Source organism: Bacillus rossius, chromosome 3 (genome assembly GCF_032445375.1).
Source record: "Bacillus rossius redtenbacheri isolate Brsri chromosome 3, Brsri_v3, whole genome shotgun sequence".
Taxonomy (NCBI): domain Eukaryota; kingdom Metazoa; phylum Arthropoda; class Insecta; order Phasmatodea; family Bacillidae; genus Bacillus; species Bacillus rossius.
In genome coordinates this window covers 15,028,612-15,049,236 of record NC_086332.1, presented here as the reverse complement: position 1 = coordinate 15,049,236, position 20,625 = coordinate 15,028,612, and the positions used below count along the sequence as shown (strand labels likewise).

Genomic DNA, 20,625 nt, shown 5'->3' with positions numbered 1-20,625 from the left:
CGCTCATTGTACGCTTGCGCCGCATCTCTCTTCCACTCGATTGGAACAACCATCGAATTGACTTTTTTTTCTCGGTACTTTTACAAGGGTAATCTTTGGGAAAACCCGAGTCGCCAAACGCATCACTCGTCAAACTGCAAGGCAGATCTTTTTGCAACACATAAAATTTGTACGAAGCCCTGCCTTGTGGTGGTTTTTACAAGTGGTGCCGTTGGCAGCTGGGTTTCCCTTTAAAAAAGTACAGTGTTATCAAGGTCGCCTCCGTGAAGTACTCGCTGTGGTTATTTTAAGGTCAAATAGTTTTTATAAATAAATCCTAGTTTTTGACTTATAAAACAGTTAGGTTAAATAACATTCTAAAAAAGATTGTAGGTAAGAAATAAACCATGCAATTATAAATATAGCACGTGGCTGTAAAATGATGGGAGGGGGGGGGGAAGGTCTCCGATCCTGGGTCCAGGGCCCGTGATCGAATGTGGGTGGGTGGGGGGGGGGTCATGGAGGGAAGGGTAGGGGGGCCGCGGCGAGCGACTCACCTGCGTACCCGCCGCAGAACAGCTCGTTGTCGTTGTAGTTGACGGGGTTGGGGAAGCCGAACCTCCACATGCTGTTGCGCGCCGGAGGGTCCATGAGGCGGCCGTGCCCGCTCACCCCCGCCGGCCTCAGCACCTGCGACACACGAGCCCCCTCTCTCTCTCTCTGTCTCTCTCTGTCACCCTGTCTCTCTCTCTCTGTCTCTCTGTCTCTCTCTCCCTCTCTCTGTCTCTCTCTGTCTCTCTGTCTCTCTCTGTCTCTGTCTCTCTCTGTCTCTCTCTGTCTTTCTCTGTCTCTCTCTGTCTCTCTGTCTCTCTCTGTCTCTGTCTCTGTCTCTGTCTCTCTCTCTTGCGACGGCGACGAGAAGTTTCCATTCTCGAACATCGACGCCATCACAGTCCCCCCCCTCCTTTCGGGAAATGTTCATAAATGAGAAAATTCATAAAATGAAAATGAAAACGTAAACCCACAGATAACAAGCCTAAATCAGCTGGGTGTCCAACATATTAAAACCCGACGATGAACATAAACAGGTTGTTACGGACAACACCACGTCGACAGCACGGACCTACACTGTCTGATAATTTAAGTTTGAATGTACATCAGCTGATTTAAGCTTGTTTTTCTGTGGGTTTGTGTTTTAATTTTTATAATTTCTTATTTTGTATTTATGAATTTTTTTAATGACAAAAAAGTGCATAACTGCAATGGCGCATGTACAAAAAAAATTGTATTAAATCACTTCTCGACGGATTTCACCTCTCGGAGGAGCGGATGTCGTAATTCATGCGACAGCATCACATTTCTTAAGGGTGAATATGTCCCGTCATTATGGCTTTTCCCCCCATATTTCTGCTAAAATTCTAGTTTTGAACCATTTATCACAATTTATTTTGGGAATTTCAAGGCATAAATCATATCTCACTGACCTCCTGTACCTTGTTGCGACCACACATTCAAATTAAGCTCTTGCCTGTAAGAGCCACGAGGAAAAAATAACTTGTTATTTCATACGGGCGACTACGTCTATTATTTTGTTTTATCACATCAGTTCACAAGTGTTTACTTCAAAAAAGTAGCCAAAGCTAAGTCATACGCCCGTGTCAAACCAAACAATTTAGCACGGAAGCTTTACTGCAAGATGAGACCTTACTCCCCCCCCCCCCCCCCCCCTAAAACATCAGAGCACGTGCTGTTCTTTACATGACGTTAACTGATTCTGAAGTGAGCTTTAGGCCCATCTAGGAGAGGGAAAAAAAAGGGGGGGGGGGCAAGTAATTTTATTGGTCCCCCGCCCTGTTATTTAATGCACAACTTTCCAAACCCTTCACTAAAAAAAAAAAAAGCTATTGACTGTAAAATAAATCTGTGCGTATTGCGTTATTCATATTATATTAACAATAGGCCTCTAAGTCAGGCATTAAAAAATTCTCGATACTCAACCGGGGCCGCCATTGATTTGTCCCCCCCCCCTCTTCCCCGCAGCAACCATCGCGACTGCTCTGGTCTGCTGATGTACCGGTGCTTTTTCGTATTTAAGCTAGTTAAGTTTCGGACTTTTACGGCTACTGGTGAAATTAGTAGAATAAAACAATTCATACATTTTGGAATTCTGTATGTCTTGAGCAATGCCAGAACGGAGAAATCTATTTTCTCATGAAGTTACTTCTTGGATGCGCTGAGATATTAAGTCCAAGGTTCAGTCAGCAAGCCGTGGCTGTGTAAAGGCTAGTTTCAGAAGCTTGTTGAAGCTGGAAAGATATGAACCGAGATACACCGTAACGATTTCAACGATTTTTATGGCAAAATATCCTTAAAGGCAGACATCACACATAATGAGTTTACATAGATCATGGTTTCGTGCCTCCATAATATATTGTTAAAGTAGTAGCCCACAGCTGCAACCAATCGGGAAACGTTCCTCCCAGGCGAGAGTATTAAAGAAAGAAGAATTTGTAATAACCTCAGTAGATAACTCTACCCTGATGATGGTGACTGCAATGTCGACCGAAACGTCGGTGATATTTTCGCCCTGGACGCGGCTACAACCCAGAAGCCAAGCTACTTCAGACAATGGCCGCGAAAGCATGCGATCTTCATTCGTGGAACGTTTACAAGGGCAGTGTTTGTAGGAACGCCAATAATTTATTGCGTTGACTCGAGATCCGATAGTAGTCGGGAGAAAACGTAGAAATTACTAAACTAAAATATAAATTCGTTAAAGTAAATTTATTTGCATATGTGTAGCATATAACCGATATAATTAGTTTTGAATAAAATTTTAATTGGTTTGTAGTAACTTCTTTCCTGTTGGTGATGGTTGCTCCATCACGTGACTGTCAATTACTTTTCCGAAACCCGTGAAAGGTAATTCATGTTAGATATTAATAATATTTTGGACTTAGTTTTTTCCTATAAAATTGCATGGCTCAGTACATATCCATTACTGCCTGACATTTGGTATTTACCTATCACAAAATACGTAGAAGAAATAATAGCCTCTGGGCCATTTATATCATAACTAGTTAAGCTATAAATTTAATTACTTTCTACGTTATCTAAGAATCGATAGAATGCTTCTAACTTCTAAGAAACAGGAGAAAGAGTTAAATCCTTGCAAACACAATTTTGAAATGACCTTGGAGTGAAAAGATTAAAAAATAAAAGTGGAATGACATATATGACAGTTTTTAATTAACGAGCAATGAATTATAATGACTTTTTTTTTTCATTTCAAGTACGCGGCACTTTTCGGGTTGTAAGATTAGACCTGAAAAGACGCGGATATATTACTGCTGTGTCATTCTGCATCAATTCGCGGTATTCTTAATTACAACCACATATACTTTAACTAAACGTGATTTTAAAACCAAGGACATTCACTTCACGAACAAAATTATCGTCTATGAATCAGCATTCGTGGAACTTCCATACATAAATTAAGTTCTCCAAGAAGTAAACATGAAGCGATTTCAATCTTTTCCAACATACTTTCAACTGTAAGTTACAGGTACGAATGCACAGAGAAGAGAACCAGGACCAAACTTATGCATAATTTCGGTTATAAATCATACCTTTAGGATAATTGAATCATTATTGTCAAGTGGGGGAAAACAAACAATTAATCAACCACAATCATCTGGTATCTTAAGGATACTGTAATCACCGTCTATTTGAAGAATAAATTATAATTTCATCAAAATATCACCAAGGGTGACCCCAGCCCGTTTATTAAATGCCCTACTGCCTCTACGTACACGGCAGTGAACTGGAGTCTACGTAGTGTTGCGAGCAACCATGGGATTTTAAGCCGTAACCAGATCATTTTACTGTTTGTAAATGTAATACGAAGTTCAGTGTACAGCCAATGGATATTCCCGCATCTGTTCAGTTGGCTATGCTAAATAGTTTCGATAAATTGTTCACCAAACGCATTATGTTATGAAGTTTGGCATTCAGACTAGCCTGAAGTTAGATTTATTTTCCCGTGAAAACAGACGTCGAATATACATACACTTTACGCTGTTACTTTTCGAATATTTTTGACGTGACAACGTCTAATAAATCGATGAACGCCGGCTGCACGCACGATAAAGTGTCCCTTTACGCACATTGTCCCGTTACGCTGTGTCCCTTTACGCTCATTGTACGCTTGTGCCGCATCTTTCTCTCTTCCACTCGATTGGAACAACCATCGATTTGACTTTTTCGAGGCACATTAAACTTGAAACACTCCCATTCGTTTCCTACTTTTCCTATCATCGTCCTATCCTTAACAGAATAACACAGATTGGAAGAAGTTGAATAGCAAACATGTATAAAAGTTATAGTTAAAATAATCTCTTCGTTAAAGTAATAAACATATTTGAATTAATGAATGCAAATAAAAGTAAATTTATCAATTACATTGTAGATTTCATTTCACTCCTTCTTTGTATTCAAACAAAATAGTGATAATTCAATAAAAATGATAAAATTTTATTCATAAAAGTATGCAATCATTTCATCAATGTTTATCGTCCGTAAACCGACTACAGACAACCAAACCAAAATTAATTAAATACGAGCCAGCCGACGGACGGACGGACGGACGGAGGACGATGCTTGCGGCGGCAGCGAAGCCTCGTCGGCGCACCAGGCGACCAGGCGACCAGGAGGCGCCAGGAGATAGCGGCGGGCAGTGCGACGCACCTCCTGCGCCGACATGGGCGCCTGGTAGCGCGGTCGCCGTGGAGCGGCTGGCGGCTCGTGCCACGGGCGTGGAGGACCCACCCCGTTCGTCCATGGTGTAATGAAGGGGAGGGAGTGAAACCGTGCGCAGGTTCTTATTAAAGTTAAAAGTGTGAGTTATCAGTACATAACGAAAATAAGCGTAACGGTAAGCGTAACGCTCAGAGAGTCACGGAAAGAACCAGGAAGAGAGAGAGTGTGGTGTTACTGCACTGCTATTTGACGCCATGTTTGATCCACTTGTACTTACTTTTCTACGGCAACACTGAGCAGTTTGGTTGTGGTGAAAACCTTGTGGCTACGGATACGTCAAACGCAAATCACACATATTGTTCTGAATGTTCAGGTGTAAATAAATTTTGAAAAACACGTAACATACGCATAACCTGCAATTGCACTAGCGTTAACAGTAAAGCCCCTCGAATCGCGATCTTATGTATCATATTTTAGCCATCAAGCTACTCACAAAAAAAAAAAAAACAGATGGCAGAAGCAGGGCTGTCTGCAGCGCCGTTAGTGAGCTGTCTGAAAACTACAACCAGCCAGTGAAGTTTCACTTCTAACGCGCGTGGCGGCAACACCCTCCCCCCCCCCCCCCCGCACCCTCTAAAACTCACTGCAGTTTAATTTCGTTCCAGGCCGACGTGCCCTCTGTAAAGTATAGAATGTTTTTTTTTTTTACGTGACAACGTCTAATAAATCGATGAACGCCGGCTGCACGCACGAAAAAGTGTCCCGTTACGCACATTGTCCCGTTATGCGGTGTCCCATTACGCTCATTGTACGCTTGCACCGCATCTTTCTCTTTAACCCGATTGGAACAACCTTCGATTTGACTTTTTCGAGGCACATTAAACTTGAAACACTCCCATTCGTTTCCTACTTTTCCTATCATCTGTCCTATCCTTAACAGAATAAATAACACAGATTGGAAGAAGATAAATAGCAAACATGTATAAAAGTTATAGTTAAAATAATCTGTTCGTTAAAGTAATAAACATATTTGAATTAATGAGTGCAAATAAAAGTAAATTTATCAATTGAATTGTAGATTTCATTTCACTCCTTCTTTGTATCCATACAAAATAGTGATAATTCAATACAAATGATTAAATTTTATTCATAGAAGTATGCAATCATTTCATCATTGTTTCGTTATGACGTTGTCACGTTAAACTATCGTCCGTAAACCGACTTTACAGAAAACCAAAAAATTTTTTTTCGTGCAAGGGACTGCTGTCTAGTATTGGGGCAGGAAAAAGTATTTATGGAATAAACTTACTTGCCGAGGCGGAAGTCGAACGTGGCGGTGCCGTCACCCATTAGAAAGTGACACAAAATGGGGCCCTGGAATTTATTTATTTAGGACTCCGAGAAAATCCAGCAGCCATCGGCTGTTGCATCTCACACCATGTTATTTTGTTTTCATAGGTGGAAAAAAAAAACGTACGGGATCCACTGGAAGTTGAAGTGTAATCGCAGACTTATAGACAAGCGTACTGATCACGCTGGCTTCAGAATCGGAGTGTCGACCACACGAACGGATGCAAAATTCAGCGGGTTGTAGGCCTATGGACATTTCATTTTTAAACGTAACTAAAGAGCTAGGGTTTGTGCCCTCAATTATACTTGTGGAAAAAAAATATTCTCTTGCATAATTTGTACTATCAAAAAAAATTATATATAGTGATCGGATTAAGAAGATTTTTCACATCAAAAAGTATAGGCCCAAATGTGTATGATTATGGAAAATTTAGGCTCTGGCCTAGAACAAAAGCCTTCAGTAAAAAAAGGGGGGTTGTCTGTAAAGTTGGTTTACGGACGATAATTTTACGTGATAACGTCATAAGATAACATTGATGAAAAATTGCATACTTTTTAAAGTTCAAATATTATTTACAGTTTTTTTTCAAATTTAATTTAAATAATTTGTTTAAATATAATCACGAAAAATTAGTTAAAAAGCCCGCCTTAACATGTTTGATATGATAGAAGATTTTCTCGCACGGTGGTTCGCCGGTTCTTGCACGCTCGGCTCAGGCGTAACGTGACAATGAGTCATGCTTTTTCGTGCGTGCAGCCGGCGTTCATCTATTTAGAAGACGTTATAACGTCAAAAAAATAGTTTTATGGCCATATAAAAACACAATATGTTTAGAAAAACAAACTTTTCTCTCAGTTATCTAAGAGCGCAAACCAAGAAACCATTCATATGGGAAGTAGCCAGGGGTGGGGGACCTCAGGATATTCATCGAACTTCCCACTTAATAATTCTACTAACAGAGGTGCTCCTTTTTTTTACGTGACAACGTCTAATAAATCGATGAACGCCGGCTGCACGCACAAAAAGTGTCCCGTAACGCACATTGCCCCGTTACGCTGTGTCCCGTTACGCACATTGTACGCTTGCGCCGCATCTATCTCTCTTCCACTCGATTGGAACAACCATCGATTTGACTTTTTCGAGGCACATTAAACTTGAAACACTCCCTTTCGTTTCCTAATTTTCCTATCATAGTCCTATCCTTAACAGAATAACACAGATTGGAAGAAGTTAAATAGGAAACATGTATAAAAGTTATAGTTAAATTAATCTCTTCGTTAAAGTAATAAACATATTTGAATTAATGAGTGCAAATGAAAGTAAATTTATCAATTAAATTGTAGATTTGATTTCACTCCTTCGTTGTATCCATACAAAATAGTGATAATTCGATAAAAATGATTTAATTTTATTCATAAAAGTATGCAATCATTTCATCAATGTTTTGTTATGACGTTGTCACGTTTAACTATCGTCGGTAAATCGACTTTACAGACAACCAAATTTTATTTAGTAAGTTCTGTGGTTTTATCTAAATTAAATAAATAAGAATAAAATTGGTCGCTGAATAAAAACGCTGAGCCTATAAAGAAATAATAACAAATATAAGTATTTTGAAATCAATGCAAAATAAATATTCCTTTCCCTAAACAAAAATTCCTGCTCTGCCCTTGACTCCCACCCAGGTCTCTCTCTCACTGTCTCACACGGACACACGGAAACACCTCCCTCCCTCTACACACTAGGGTTTGGCGTGCCCGGACTTCAAACCAAGGACATCTGGTTGCGCGATACCACGAGAACACCCGGCCCGCCTCGTCGAGACATGAACCACGTGACCTTTCCCGTCCCAAGGAGGGGGGCTCGGAGCAGACGTCCGCTGTACAAGATGACAGGCAACAACACTTCACAGTTCCGTGCTGTCTGTCAAAGGTCAAGTCTGTCAAAGGTTTCAAAAGGTTGCATATCTAAGCTTAAATCGTTGACAAAAAATACCGCTTTACAATCCAAAATAGAACATAAAACCTTTTCATCTTTGCAGGAACAAAATTAAGTTTGTAAAAACTATTTACACGGCCCTGAAGTGAATATTTACATTGCGACTGTTTGCAAGTATGTATACGAGTAAGTGGCCTAATATTAAGGAGGAAAGATATGGACCAAAAACGCTATATTAATTTCAATTGTTGTTCATAACAAAACTAACTTTGAAAACTAACCTTCATGGTTTTCGTAGATCATACATTATGAATTCTTAGATTATTATTATAGTTGTAGTCAATCCTAAAAATCAATTCAGTACTAATCACCAAATATTTCACACGAGAAACTATTTATTTCTGCCAGTAACTGAGGCAATTCACTAAATTTTAATGTGTTTTTACCAAGCTAAATTTTGAAAACTAAACTATATAAAATTGTTATTGCAAAAAATTAAAAAAACCAAGGTGGCTTCTTTCAGTTTCCTATCTCTTCTTGTTAATAAAATAATTTAAACCAACGAATGAATAGAAACCTTATTTGTAATAAGTGAAAATTTTACAGTATTATTCGACTATTTATTTATTTATTTATTTATTCGACTTTTCTTTGGCACAGTTATGGCGTGTACAGCTTCTCAACCATGAGACATAAACAATGTATAATAAGTTTAATCTATGAATCAAATATGAAATTACATGCTAACAAATTACAAATTACAGCAATTATTGATTAATCATCTACCAATCTAACATCCAAGTTTAGTACTAACATAAACCATATAAACTATCGTGTTAAAGATTAAAATATAATTAATACTTACCTAAAACATAAATTTTTAAATACAAAAATATTTAAATATAATTGAATCAGCTATCATGTAAATTTCTTGAGCCATGCGCTGCAACAGAGTTATAACTTTCGGGTGAAAGTACCCCCGAAAATACATCTCATGAACATTTCAACTGCGAGCGAGGTTCGATCGAAACTGCGGTGAACTCTATTAATTGTAAATAGACAAACTGGCCGTTCTTCGGGCACGGCGGGACTTCACGAAGAAAGTTCAATGCCAGTCCAATCACGGGCTTCGCCACAGCAGAGACTGAATGATTACCCAGTAGGAAGAAACGAGTTACCCGATTTGTGCCCGATTGTGGTCATTCGCTGCGTTACGGGAGACCAAGCGACAATGAAACAAGGTCATGACGGGGGAGAGGTAACGAACAATAATTTCGAACTTCAATTGGTTACTCGGAAAGAGCGGGTGGAACGAAGGCGAGTATTCTTGGAGGCACCTTCACCTTAAGAAGCGGAGGGCAATGCTCATTGTGGATGATTACCGGTCTCGAAGGTTTTTCAAACACCGCGGATTTTGAAGCCGGCTTCACTTTGCGCCTATCAATTATACAGAATGCAGCACACAGTTCGCGGCCGTCTTGAAATTGCCTGTTCTCCAGGCGAACCCCTAAACATTATGAATCATCCGTATGGACTAAAAGCACCCAAAATATTGATGGTTTCAACTGTAACTACATCTTGTGAACATATATTACCTTCTAATGTTGCTGTCTTCGTGGCGTGAAAGGTCACATCGCTAACAGCTCTGTGAGCACCATTACATATCTCTTCCATTATTTTTCAACAGATACCGCAAACTTTGCTAAAATGACTGCTGGTAAAACGTGCAGTAAAATGTTTCCGTAGACATTTAAACAGCTTTTCGATGAGTTGGAGTCTCTGAAGCAGCACATGTTAAAACGTATTCCTCGTGTGTCAAGACAAGGAATTATGGATCGCACTCAGCCGCTGGTATGACATATTGTTTTAAAACAAAGAGTCATTATTAAAATGATTGGACCCCGCTAATCATAAGCATTGTCTCGTGTTAAGTGATTCAAAACCACTTAAAATATTTAAGGACTTGTTGCCTTAAGTCTGTAAAGTGTATGTATGCTATGAGGCAGTTGAGTGAAAATTAGATTTTTTTTCCCTTCTTTGAATTTTACTAGTTGATGTAGAAAACAAAAGAAAGAATATTTTTATGAGATTATTCAATATAAGTAATAAATTGTGAAGTCGGTTAGTAATAAAAACATTTGGGCTGTCAGGACTCTATTGATAAGGGGAATTAGGGCTCTTTATCTAGCAATTACAAATTATTTGATACAGCTTCCGTTGTAAATGTTTTGGCGTTATATGGCTTAGGACTTAGCTGTGAATACTTTTTTTTACGTAAACCCTTGTGAACTGGTGTGATTATGACAGTTATAGTCGAAAGCGTGAAATAAAAATTTATTTCCTCGCTTGCAGACTAGATCTGGTTAGTAAATACGTAGTTGTAACAAGGCGTAAAAGGTCTGTGAGATATGATTTATGCCTTGATATGCCAAAAATTGAGATAAATAATTCAAAATTAGAATTATAGCAAAAAAAATTGGTTTTCTGTAAAGTCGGTTTACGGACGATAGTTTAACGTGACAACGTCATAACAAAACATTAATGAAATGGTTGCATACCTTTATAAATAAAATTGAATAATATTTATTGAATTATCAATATTTTGTATAGATACAAAGGAGTGAAATGAAATCTACAATTTAATTAATAAATTTACTTTTATTTCACTCATTTTTTTAAAAATGTTTATAACTTTAACGAACAGATTATTTTAAGTATAACTTTTATAAAAAAAGGAGTGAAATGAAATCTACAATTTAATTGATAAATTTACTTTTATTTGCACTCATTAATTCAAATATGTTTATTACTTTAACGAAGAGATTATTTTAACTATAACGTTTATACATGTTTGCTATTTAACTTCTTCCAATCTGTATTATTCTGTTAAGGATAGGACGATGATAGGAAAAGTAGGAAACGAATGGGAGTGTTTCAAGTTTAATGTGCCTCGAAAAAGTCAAATCGATGGTTGTTCCAATCGAGTGGAAGAGAGATAGATGCGGCGCAAGCGTACAACGAGCGTAACGGGACACAGCGTAACGGGACAATGTGCGTAACGGGACACTTTTTTGTGCGTACAGTTGGCGTTCATCGATTTATTAGACGTCACGTTAAAATACTGTAAAATCATTTTTTTATATTTGCTTAGCAAATAACTTTTTAATATGTAGCTATCCAGGGCTAGGAAACCGTTTACATGATTTCACAGTATCTTTAATGTAGCTATCCTAACCAAATCAACCGTCCACAATGTTTTAAAGTGTTTATAATGTAGTTAACCTAACCTTTTACAATGAACAAAAAAAAAAAAAAAAACCCGAAGATGCACGATCTGACGTTTGGCTCTCTCGTCTGTGAAAAGATGGCTTCCCCGTCAGATCACCCCGTCTCTTGGCCGCTTCATAGCTGGGGCTGAGCTCAAACCAAACAAACTAACCAGCTTTCATCCCCTTACGGCCTAGTTCACTTCTTACGCATATGAAGCAGGACCATTTCTAACACGATGTAAAAAAAATTTATTCTAGGGAACTGGTGGGTAAAACAAAATTGTTAATCTCGACACCTAAGCCCGGTGTCACACTATGTGTATGAGTTTTTCCCGAGAGTTTTTTTTTTGGCTGAATATTCTTTCAGCCGCTTTTATTTTTGAGTGATATAAGTAAATTTTTATCACAATCAAATACATAAACAGTTCATATACTGTAGAAGAAATCGCCGAGTGGAAACAGCTCTGGTTCACCCGAACGGCGTGCCACTGCGGTATATCGAACCGCAACGTTGGAGGGGGCAAACGTAAGAATAAGCCGTGCAACCGCCGATGTATTCATTTCGACAGCTACACAGTGACCTCTTGCTGGGACAGGTAGACGTTCCTGACGGTGTGTCCTTCGTGCTCGACACCTCCTGCCGTTGAAACGGATATGGAAAGGGTTAAGGGGAGCAAAATCCTCGGGGCCCATGGCTTCCCCCCCCCCCATTTTTCCGGTTGAGTTGCAGGATATTTTTATAGTTGTGTTTGCCATGTTAGGACAAACTCTACTAGTTTGATGTTAATAGAATTCATGGTAAACCTTAAAAAATAATGCTATAGATTATGAACACGGTTATAGCCACAGTTATGTTTATAAACGTAATATTTTTTATGAATGGCCGCGTTTGAAAAGTTGTACATTAAATAACAGGGAGGAGTCCAGACAAATTAATTTATTCCTGTGGCCTCCGTTTCTCTCGACGGCCCTGCCTACTGGTCCCAAGTTTCGTGACGTATGGCCTATACTTCACAGGGATGAAAGCCACAAACATAACGCTAACAGTTCAAAAGTTTAACGAAGGAGGTAAGGTTCGTTCAGTGTAATAAATAATAGTTATTATTTTTTTTAGGTTAGGTTGGACTATCGTAACTAAAATGAAAGGTTGGTTAGGTCGGGATAGCTTTATTTAAAATACTCCACGACCGTAAAAATATATAGATATTAAAGGTGTCCGATTACGAATAACATTTAACAGCCATTGCACTTTCCTGTAGTAGTTCCGTCTTAGTTTTCGTTTTAGTGGTTTTGGGTTTAAACAAGCATTTTCAAATCTGAAAATTTTCTTACGCACTGTTTTTAGTAGAATGGGTGCTGCAAGGAAGGCTTTATTTTAAATGCATACTTAATAAAACTCTAGCACTGACTGACAGACATACAACGCACAGCTTAAACCAGTGAGTCTAGAAGCATAAAATTTTGCATAGAAATTCCTTATATAACGTTAGATGAGCACCAAAAAAAGGATTTTTGAACATTCATTCCCTAAGGAGTTGAAATCGAGGATGAAAGTTTGTATGGAATTTCGTCATACTCGTATTTGAAGTTATAAATATGGAAATTAGTGTTTAGGCTTCTGTTTATAAATGAAAGTCAGTTGTATTAGCTTTTTTCGGAAATTCGTCCCGTGAGTGAAATTAGTGACGATACTCACATACATTATGTATATAAAATATTTAATAAATACATAAATCCTTAGGTAAGACCTCGGACAAAACCGGACTTTATCTCCCAGGACATGGTCAAATTATGTCGCCTTTTCTCGAGTCAGGCGCTTTGAAGATGTGATTTTTTTTTGTGGCAGATTCCGTGAATCAAGACGTATTGGCTCTCAAGTCTGGACTCAAAATGTGGTTTATCGCGAATACCTGTAGGTGATTCTTTGATGCGTGCAGTATAATTTAAGTTTCTTTATACAAGATGACACAGAAAAACGGGAACCTGGTTTCAGCAAGGTGGCGCGACATCGCACACTGCAAGGCAATCAACTGCAGCTGTGTGAGAATTGTTTGGCAATTGTGTCATCTCAAGATTCGGTGACATTCCTTGGCCCCCAAGATCACCGGATTTATCGGTTTGTGGTTTTTTTTTTCTTGTGGGGCTACCTCAAGAGTTGGGTCAACACGTCTCGGCCAAAGACACTGGATGAATTGAAACAAAGAATTGAAGATGAAATTCGTGTCATCCCAGCTGAGGTGTTGCAACGATCAATAGTGAACCTAAACAACAGATTATAAGAATGTATACGTAGAAAAGGATGCAATTTGGATTGTTGTTCCTTAAAAGGCAAGTTGCAATGGTTAAACTACTGTCAATAAATTTTGTTGTTGTTGCATGTATTATATTTTTATTCATTTACCATTAGTTCCAGTTTTTCTGTGTCACCTTTTAATCTTTTTTTTACACGTGCTACAGGTTTAAGCTGTCACCTGTAACTTTCTTCATTCTCCGCCTGTCTTGTGTTTAGTTATCCCCTGGTGGCAGACCAACCGCTTTACGTAGGTGCTTGTAAAGGTGCCTGCAGTTTTGATTTAAGGGGCAATAAACTCGGATTTGGTTCAGTTTCATTACACGTGACTGGACGTAAACAGCACGTCATCACTCGTGGGGGAAAGAGGGGTGGCGAGCCAGACTATGAAAGATTGTTTTGGTTAGTTCCCCGAGAGTCGTTTTAGACAGAGTACTCCTCTCTCGCTGTCCGAGACTGACACGCTGTCCGAAGAGGACAATGCCGCCGCTACCTTGACAACCGCCCGGACAAGCGCTGAGATAGCCTCGATGTGGGTGAGACATAACCGCATTTCTTGGGAACGGACTTGGCCTATGACCGGAGGAAGCAGCCCACACCGATTCACGAGGACTCGCCCGGCGACTAACAAAGGAGGTAACTCGCTCAACGAGTAGTGAACTCGCTCAGCGACTAAAATACTGAAAAACTCGCTCCCTCGGTATTCGAGAGTACTCGGCGTGTAGGGTACCGGGGCGTGCCAATCACCACTTGCCGACGACTGTTAAGTGGTCACTCGTTGAGCGAGTGAGGTGGAAGTGAGTTGGGAGGACTAGACACTGGTAACATTACAGAAAAAAGGCTGATTGGCCAAAGACTACGTGCGGGTGCGTGTGTGCATAAGAGACTGGTGTCGCTATTACACGACTGCCGCCTATTCCTGGGGTTATTCCGAGAGGAATATTCCTGACAGCGACATGAAATATCGAGACGGTACAAACTATAAATGGTGCGAGACATACTGAGAGTGTCCAAGGTCAACTCGAGCGGCAGTGGCCTGGAAGCTGCGACTCGAGGTTCGTGCGACATCCTCATCGTGGCTGCCGAGTCACCCGTGAAGTCGTTGAAGCCCAGCCAGCAGCCGCCGAAGGCCAAGTCCGTGTACCGCACCACAGGAGACTGAGGGTATCACTCGGCGGGCGACCAGGAGACAAAATAGCGACTCGCTTTGGATCAACACCAGGAGTTGCGTTCACCTCAGGTCACTAACTTTCGCGGAGTGCCTTGTTGTTCTTGAAGAATCATGCGCGTTGTAAAAATGTGAATAAGAAAACGTGTGGAATGATGTCATCAGTTTAGTTTATCGGTTATGTTTGACGTAATTGTGTATAAAGTTACTTACTTCATTAATTCTCGTTCTCAGTTCAAAACCATCCTTCCTGTTTTTCTCCCAATGGGTTGGTGGGGAGGTGTGAAAATGAGGGCGACCAGAAGGGTAAGAAATGACATCATGGACAGAGTAGGTTACACAAAAATTCTAACATTTTGAGATGTTGCCGATGGGAAATCCCATCGGACACACGGCTGGTTCCGCCATGGAACTACAGGGCCACCGCTTGTATTCCCATGGAGTCGTGTCGCCGACGCGAAGACCCGCAAGCCAGTTCGGTGCCAGCAGCGCGTAGAGGCGAAGATGCATATGCCGAGAGAGCGAGTCCCACCCTTAACGCCCGCGTGTTTCTGGAGCTCGTGCGACCCAGCCGCGGCCTCCGACTCGCCATGGCCTCAGGTTACAGTCGCGGATGTAATTACGCCCGATGGAGACTGGCTGGAGCTATTCGCCTTCCTCCCCTCCTCTCTCGAAAGAAGCTGGAGGCTAGGGAGTTGTGATTTATTATACCCCAATAATGCGGATTCGCTATTCTTTGTGCTGGTCTCGGAAATACTTCGTTAGTGACGGTTCCAAAGCGCTTGGTTGACGACAAAATTTTGAAATTAAAGTAATTTTGTATGGTAATCAATAATGATTAGGAATTATATGACAAATTAAACATGTTATCATGAACATTCAAACACTAATAATTATTAATTTCGCACCAAATGTGAATGGTCGAATATAAAGTTCGTCCATAACGTAACTACCATTACCTATGGGCAATTTAAGATTTTGCACTACCACAGCCTTCGTGTGGGAATATTGTCTACATTAATTTTTTTAATGATCTTCACTACACAATAAACAATAGTGAAACAAAATTATTCATAGTTTTAAACATTTAAACAGTCTTTTTTAAAACCAAATTAAATAATTTTTGTTACTTTTATAGAAAATCTTTTTTAGCAAATAATTTTTAGATTATTCCTGCATGTTTAGTATTTATATTTGTATCTGAAAATTTTCTTGTATGAGAATATTATTTTAGTAACGTGTATATATTTTGAAATTTACCCGGAATAACAGGATTAAATAAACTGTATTTTATATTCCACATCTGTGAGTGCATTTTAAGAAAGAACCAGTTCAGTTATAAATATTTATAATTTTTCAATGAAAAAATCACGTACCAGCAGCTTAAAGAAAATTTGTCACCGCTTAGCTAATGGCACATCAGTAAAATATAAAATACCGGGTGCAAATTGCGGCGTCAGCAGTACAATGCGCTGAGTGTGGGCACAGCCGCGCCTATTGCAGCCACTATTGGCTGACGCACGCTTGGGGTAGCTGTGATTGGATGACACGTGCAGATGGTACCGTGATTGTCTGATTCTCTCAGACGGTTGCTGCTATTGGCTGACGCACACGGATAGTTGCTGTGATTGGCTGATTCTCACGGATGCTAGCTGTGATTGGCTGACGCATATGGGCGGTTATTGTGATTGGCTGACACGCGCAGATGATACTGTGATTGGCTGACGCATATGGACGGTAGCTGTGATTGGCTGACACCCGGCAAAGTCTTCCGTGTTCTCGGAGGCAAATTATGCAGTCGAAAGCCAAGCAGTTAAAAAGAAAAGAAAAAAAAAGAGACAAGATCTCGGTGGCTATCAGGTTTCAATAAAGAATCACCAATCCGAGTTAATAGTTTCACACAACACACTACAATTAATTCATGGAAGCTCCATCTGTTCGCCTTCTACTATAACAGTATTTTTTCTTCTCGCACGAACGTGACTGCAAAAAATACCTAAATTAAATTAATGGCTTCGGAACAGATACGTTTCCCTGGCCCTCTTTAGAAAGGTGACGAAATTAAAAGAACAAAAACAGTAACAATTTAATTTTTTTTTAAATATACAACGTAGTAACCTAGCAGAAAACAAACTAAATCAAACATATCTACATATATATTCCAAACTGATTTTCCTATTTGTCTTTTTGTTTCCTGTTTGCTTGATTGCCTCCCTGCAATGTTTTATTTTGCCTTAGGATTATTCTTGTCGCTAACCACCGGCTCGTAAGATTAAGAAAGCGAGAAGGTTGCAAAAAAAAAAAGTGTTCAAGATAATTCACTGTACGATTCTTTTCACAACAGCCCATAATATAGCACTTGCGATCTCATAGCCAAGTAAAAAAAAAGTGGGATGATAAGAAGTAATTTCCTACAACCACATATTCAGCATCGTTTTACTGAAGGTATTTTTAGGGTACATGGCGGAAGTAATATTTACGTTATAGCTTAGGGCTGAATCCAATAATTGATACAGTGAGTACTTTTTCTTTATTCTTAAGGTTGATTTGACTACTACCATATTGGATCCATCTAACTTAGGCAAACAATTTAACATATTTTTTTGTTTATTTTGTATTTTGGTAGCTTGGATGAGATTCCTACGACGTTACAAAATGTTATAGTTTTGTATGAAATTTTAACTAAAACAAATTAATCCTATTTCAGAATTTTTAATCGTCTAGCGCAGATTTTTGCACAATATATGCGCGAACAATTTTATACAAAACTAATGAAATGAACTTAAATACATAATGCCTACTTGTTTAGCAGCAATGAATGAGCGGTACGCCCTTACCGGCAACAAGATGAGCCAGGCACCTAGCGTTGTACTTCGGCTCCAAGACTTCGATGGCAGCATCTTCATTGCAGTATCCTGAAACAGAAGGGGGAAAACATGTCATTTTCACATACTTTTCTTCTTCAAGAGACCTTTATCTCGCAACAGCACGGTGTTTAACAAATGATAGATTTTAAACTAGTCCATGTCATATCGTATATAATTGTAGGCCTAGTCCTCACAAATATAAATTGCATATCTTAATGTACATTATAAATTTTTTGAAACATTTTGCTAAAATGCAACAATATAGTGCGTGCACAGTTTATAGTTTGGTAACGCGAAGCAGTTTTTATACATTGCGGTTAAATTTAAAGCTTAAAATGAAAATATATTTATCAGAAAACATTTATACCTTAGTTGATGATCCGAGAATAATTTCCCTTCATTTAAAGAGCCTTTCATTATGGTTTTAAAACCATACTTACCAGCGTATCACTGTGGTTTAAGCCAATGATCGTGAAGGTAATCTTGTGCGTAGTATTTGGATTTTCTCAAAATAATTTACTCCTTTATAGTCAAAACCAAGTAGAAGCTATAGTATTATGAAGGAAAAAAAAACTTTTGTGTTTCTGGTATGTATACTACTTAATCAACTCGAAAACTAATGCAGAAATTTAAACCAAACTTTTTTTTTAACCCTTATCCTATAGTATACTCTTAACATTACGTATGATACACGTCATTCATTACAACAAGATAAGTAAAGTGTAGCTTGGTCTCTAATTGAGATGGTTTTATTTAAATAAGTCTTCGTTAAATTTCAGTCACGTTATTTTTAAAGGTACTAAATATTTATTATAACCTTAAGGCTTGGTTTATTATGTTTATTAAGTAAAAAAAATGCGGTATGCATTTAAATACTAGATGAAGAACAAGATACGACGATTGGTCGGTTTATTTTTTTAAAACGTTTTATAAAAATATGAATGCAATTATTTTGATATAGTTATAATTATTTATTACTTATTAGTATAAGTTAGATTATAATGTTACGTGTACTGAAAAATAGCACAATACGTGGCCTTAACGAACGATTTAAAATAACCGAAATTGGTATATCCAGGCAATGAAGGTACTACCAGTGACACATCATGTAAGAGGTCCGATCTCTTAGTCACATGACAGTTATTTCTTGGCATGTGCGGCCGACGAGGGAATGTGCTGAAAGTTTCGGAAACATTTAGCGCGAGAGACACGCGGGTCGTTTCAAACCGCAACAATTTGCCACAAACCAGAGCCACATTAATGACAGCGTAGCGGTGTGAGTTTGAAAGCCTCTTTCCGCCAGGTTTATAAAGTCACGACCGGTAGAGTTTTCCCGTATGATGGGCGAATGCACACAGTTTTAGAAATTACAGTACAAATACGTAACTTTCAACGAAGAAGGCACAGAAAACAAAGTATTCTTGGTAGTTCATAGTTAACTACGTATAAACTATTCTGGATTCGACTTCCAAGCTCTGCGCTAGGTTGTGAAAATGGTAAAAAGGAGCGTGGAACTAAAAAAAAAAAAAAAATAATTTTTTAATTATTTCACAAAAAAATGTTTTTGGTGGTTTTCTTGATACTCAAAGATGATTCTCATGCGTTTTAATTTGAAACAAATAAATCCAAACTCTTAAAATTACAAAAACAAAAAAAAAATCCGTTAAAATTATATCGTTTGAGAGATTTTCAAACAACCGTTTTAAACGTCTTTTAAAATAAATTGTACGCTAGGTAAATAATGTTTATCTTGTGTGTTCATTTTGTTTGCTATTTTTTATATTTACTAGTGATTTGTTTTTTTTTAGTTTGTATTTTATTGATTTGTAAGAACGTGTTTCGTTTTTACTAAGCTTGTATTGCATGTGATTACTTGATACACATTTGTGTGGTTAAGTGTAAGACAATGCGACTCACCTTAACTTCGCCACATGAAATGAGCAAATAGAATAATTAATAAATATCACTGGATAATTTGCAAGCAAAGTTCTTAGAAAATTTCAATTGATCATTTTCAACAGTGCAGTCACGAACATTTCGTATGACACGTTGATAAGAAGTGGCTGTGATGGTGTTTTAATAGCAGCGTCGGGCCGACAGGCTGTTCACCTGCACTACCACCCTATAATGGAAAACGTAAATTAGCTGCAGTTATTGCAGGCATAGGCTTGTAGCCTGCCGTCCCCTCTACACTTACCGCATCCTTCTGGAGACTTAAACGTGCGCTGCGCAGGAGAACCACGTCTCCCGACCCGGCATTAAATCACTTTTTTTTTTGTGCTCACAACTACATTCTTTCCACGTTGACAGTTGTTTGACTTCTGAGGGTCTCGAGTTACCCGCCGGTCTGAGCGCGCCTTGAAGTAAGTGGCAATCAAGCTAAATTAGTCACAAACTGGTCCATCTCTGGCTTATAAACTAGCCATGCCGTCACCAGGAATCGACTCTCGCGCTGCTTGATTGCAAACCAACCGCTGCTAATGGAACACGGGATATTAATAAATAAATTACCATAGCCACAGGTTTCCTGCTGAACATGTAATTTAAGAGATCGTTAATCAAAAATTCTGTTTAAACTAAAAAAAAAAAAAAAACTACTAGTGCTGTGAAAAATACTATATGATTGAGAGGGGTTCTCCTAGATGGGGTAGCTTCAGAAAATGCAAGAAGGGCAATTCCTTGAAATTGTGAGCGTGGTTTAAAAGTTGTTTCGCTAGGTTCCAACTAAAGGAAGCATTATTAACTAGAGTGCATGAAAAACGAATTACAAAATAAAATTTCGAACACCAAATATTCTGTCATTAAAGTACTGGGATCACGAGTTTTATGCCCATTAACTATGCGATGAAGGCTTGCTATAGGCTGCTGTTTCAGTCGAAGGCTTGTGACCACCGAAATGATTACGCAGTTTGTCCCCACCCCCACGCATAGTTATAGCGTCAATCGATCCACTCGACATTTTAGGTCTTTTCTGGAAGAGTGGGAATGAGTAAATGGAATTGTAT

At 38.8% G+C, this 20,625-nt stretch overlaps 1 protein-coding gene across 1 annotated transcript in view; it reads right to left on the bottom strand.

Annotated features, from left to right (window-relative positions):
• LOC134530261 (uncharacterized) overlaps positions 1-20,625 on the bottom strand; it is a 162,269-nt gene that overhangs the window by 25,698 nt on the left and 115,946 nt on the right. The window contains exons 2-3 of the mRNA XM_063364955.1: positions 17,591-17,668; positions 537-669 (exon numbers count right to left, since the gene is read on the bottom strand). Coding sequence (XP_063221025.1) covers positions 537-669; positions 17,591-17,659 — 202 coding nt within the window. The 5' untranslated portion in view covers positions 17,660-17,668. The remainder of the gene's footprint in view (positions 1-536; positions 670-17,590; positions 17,669-20,625) is intronic.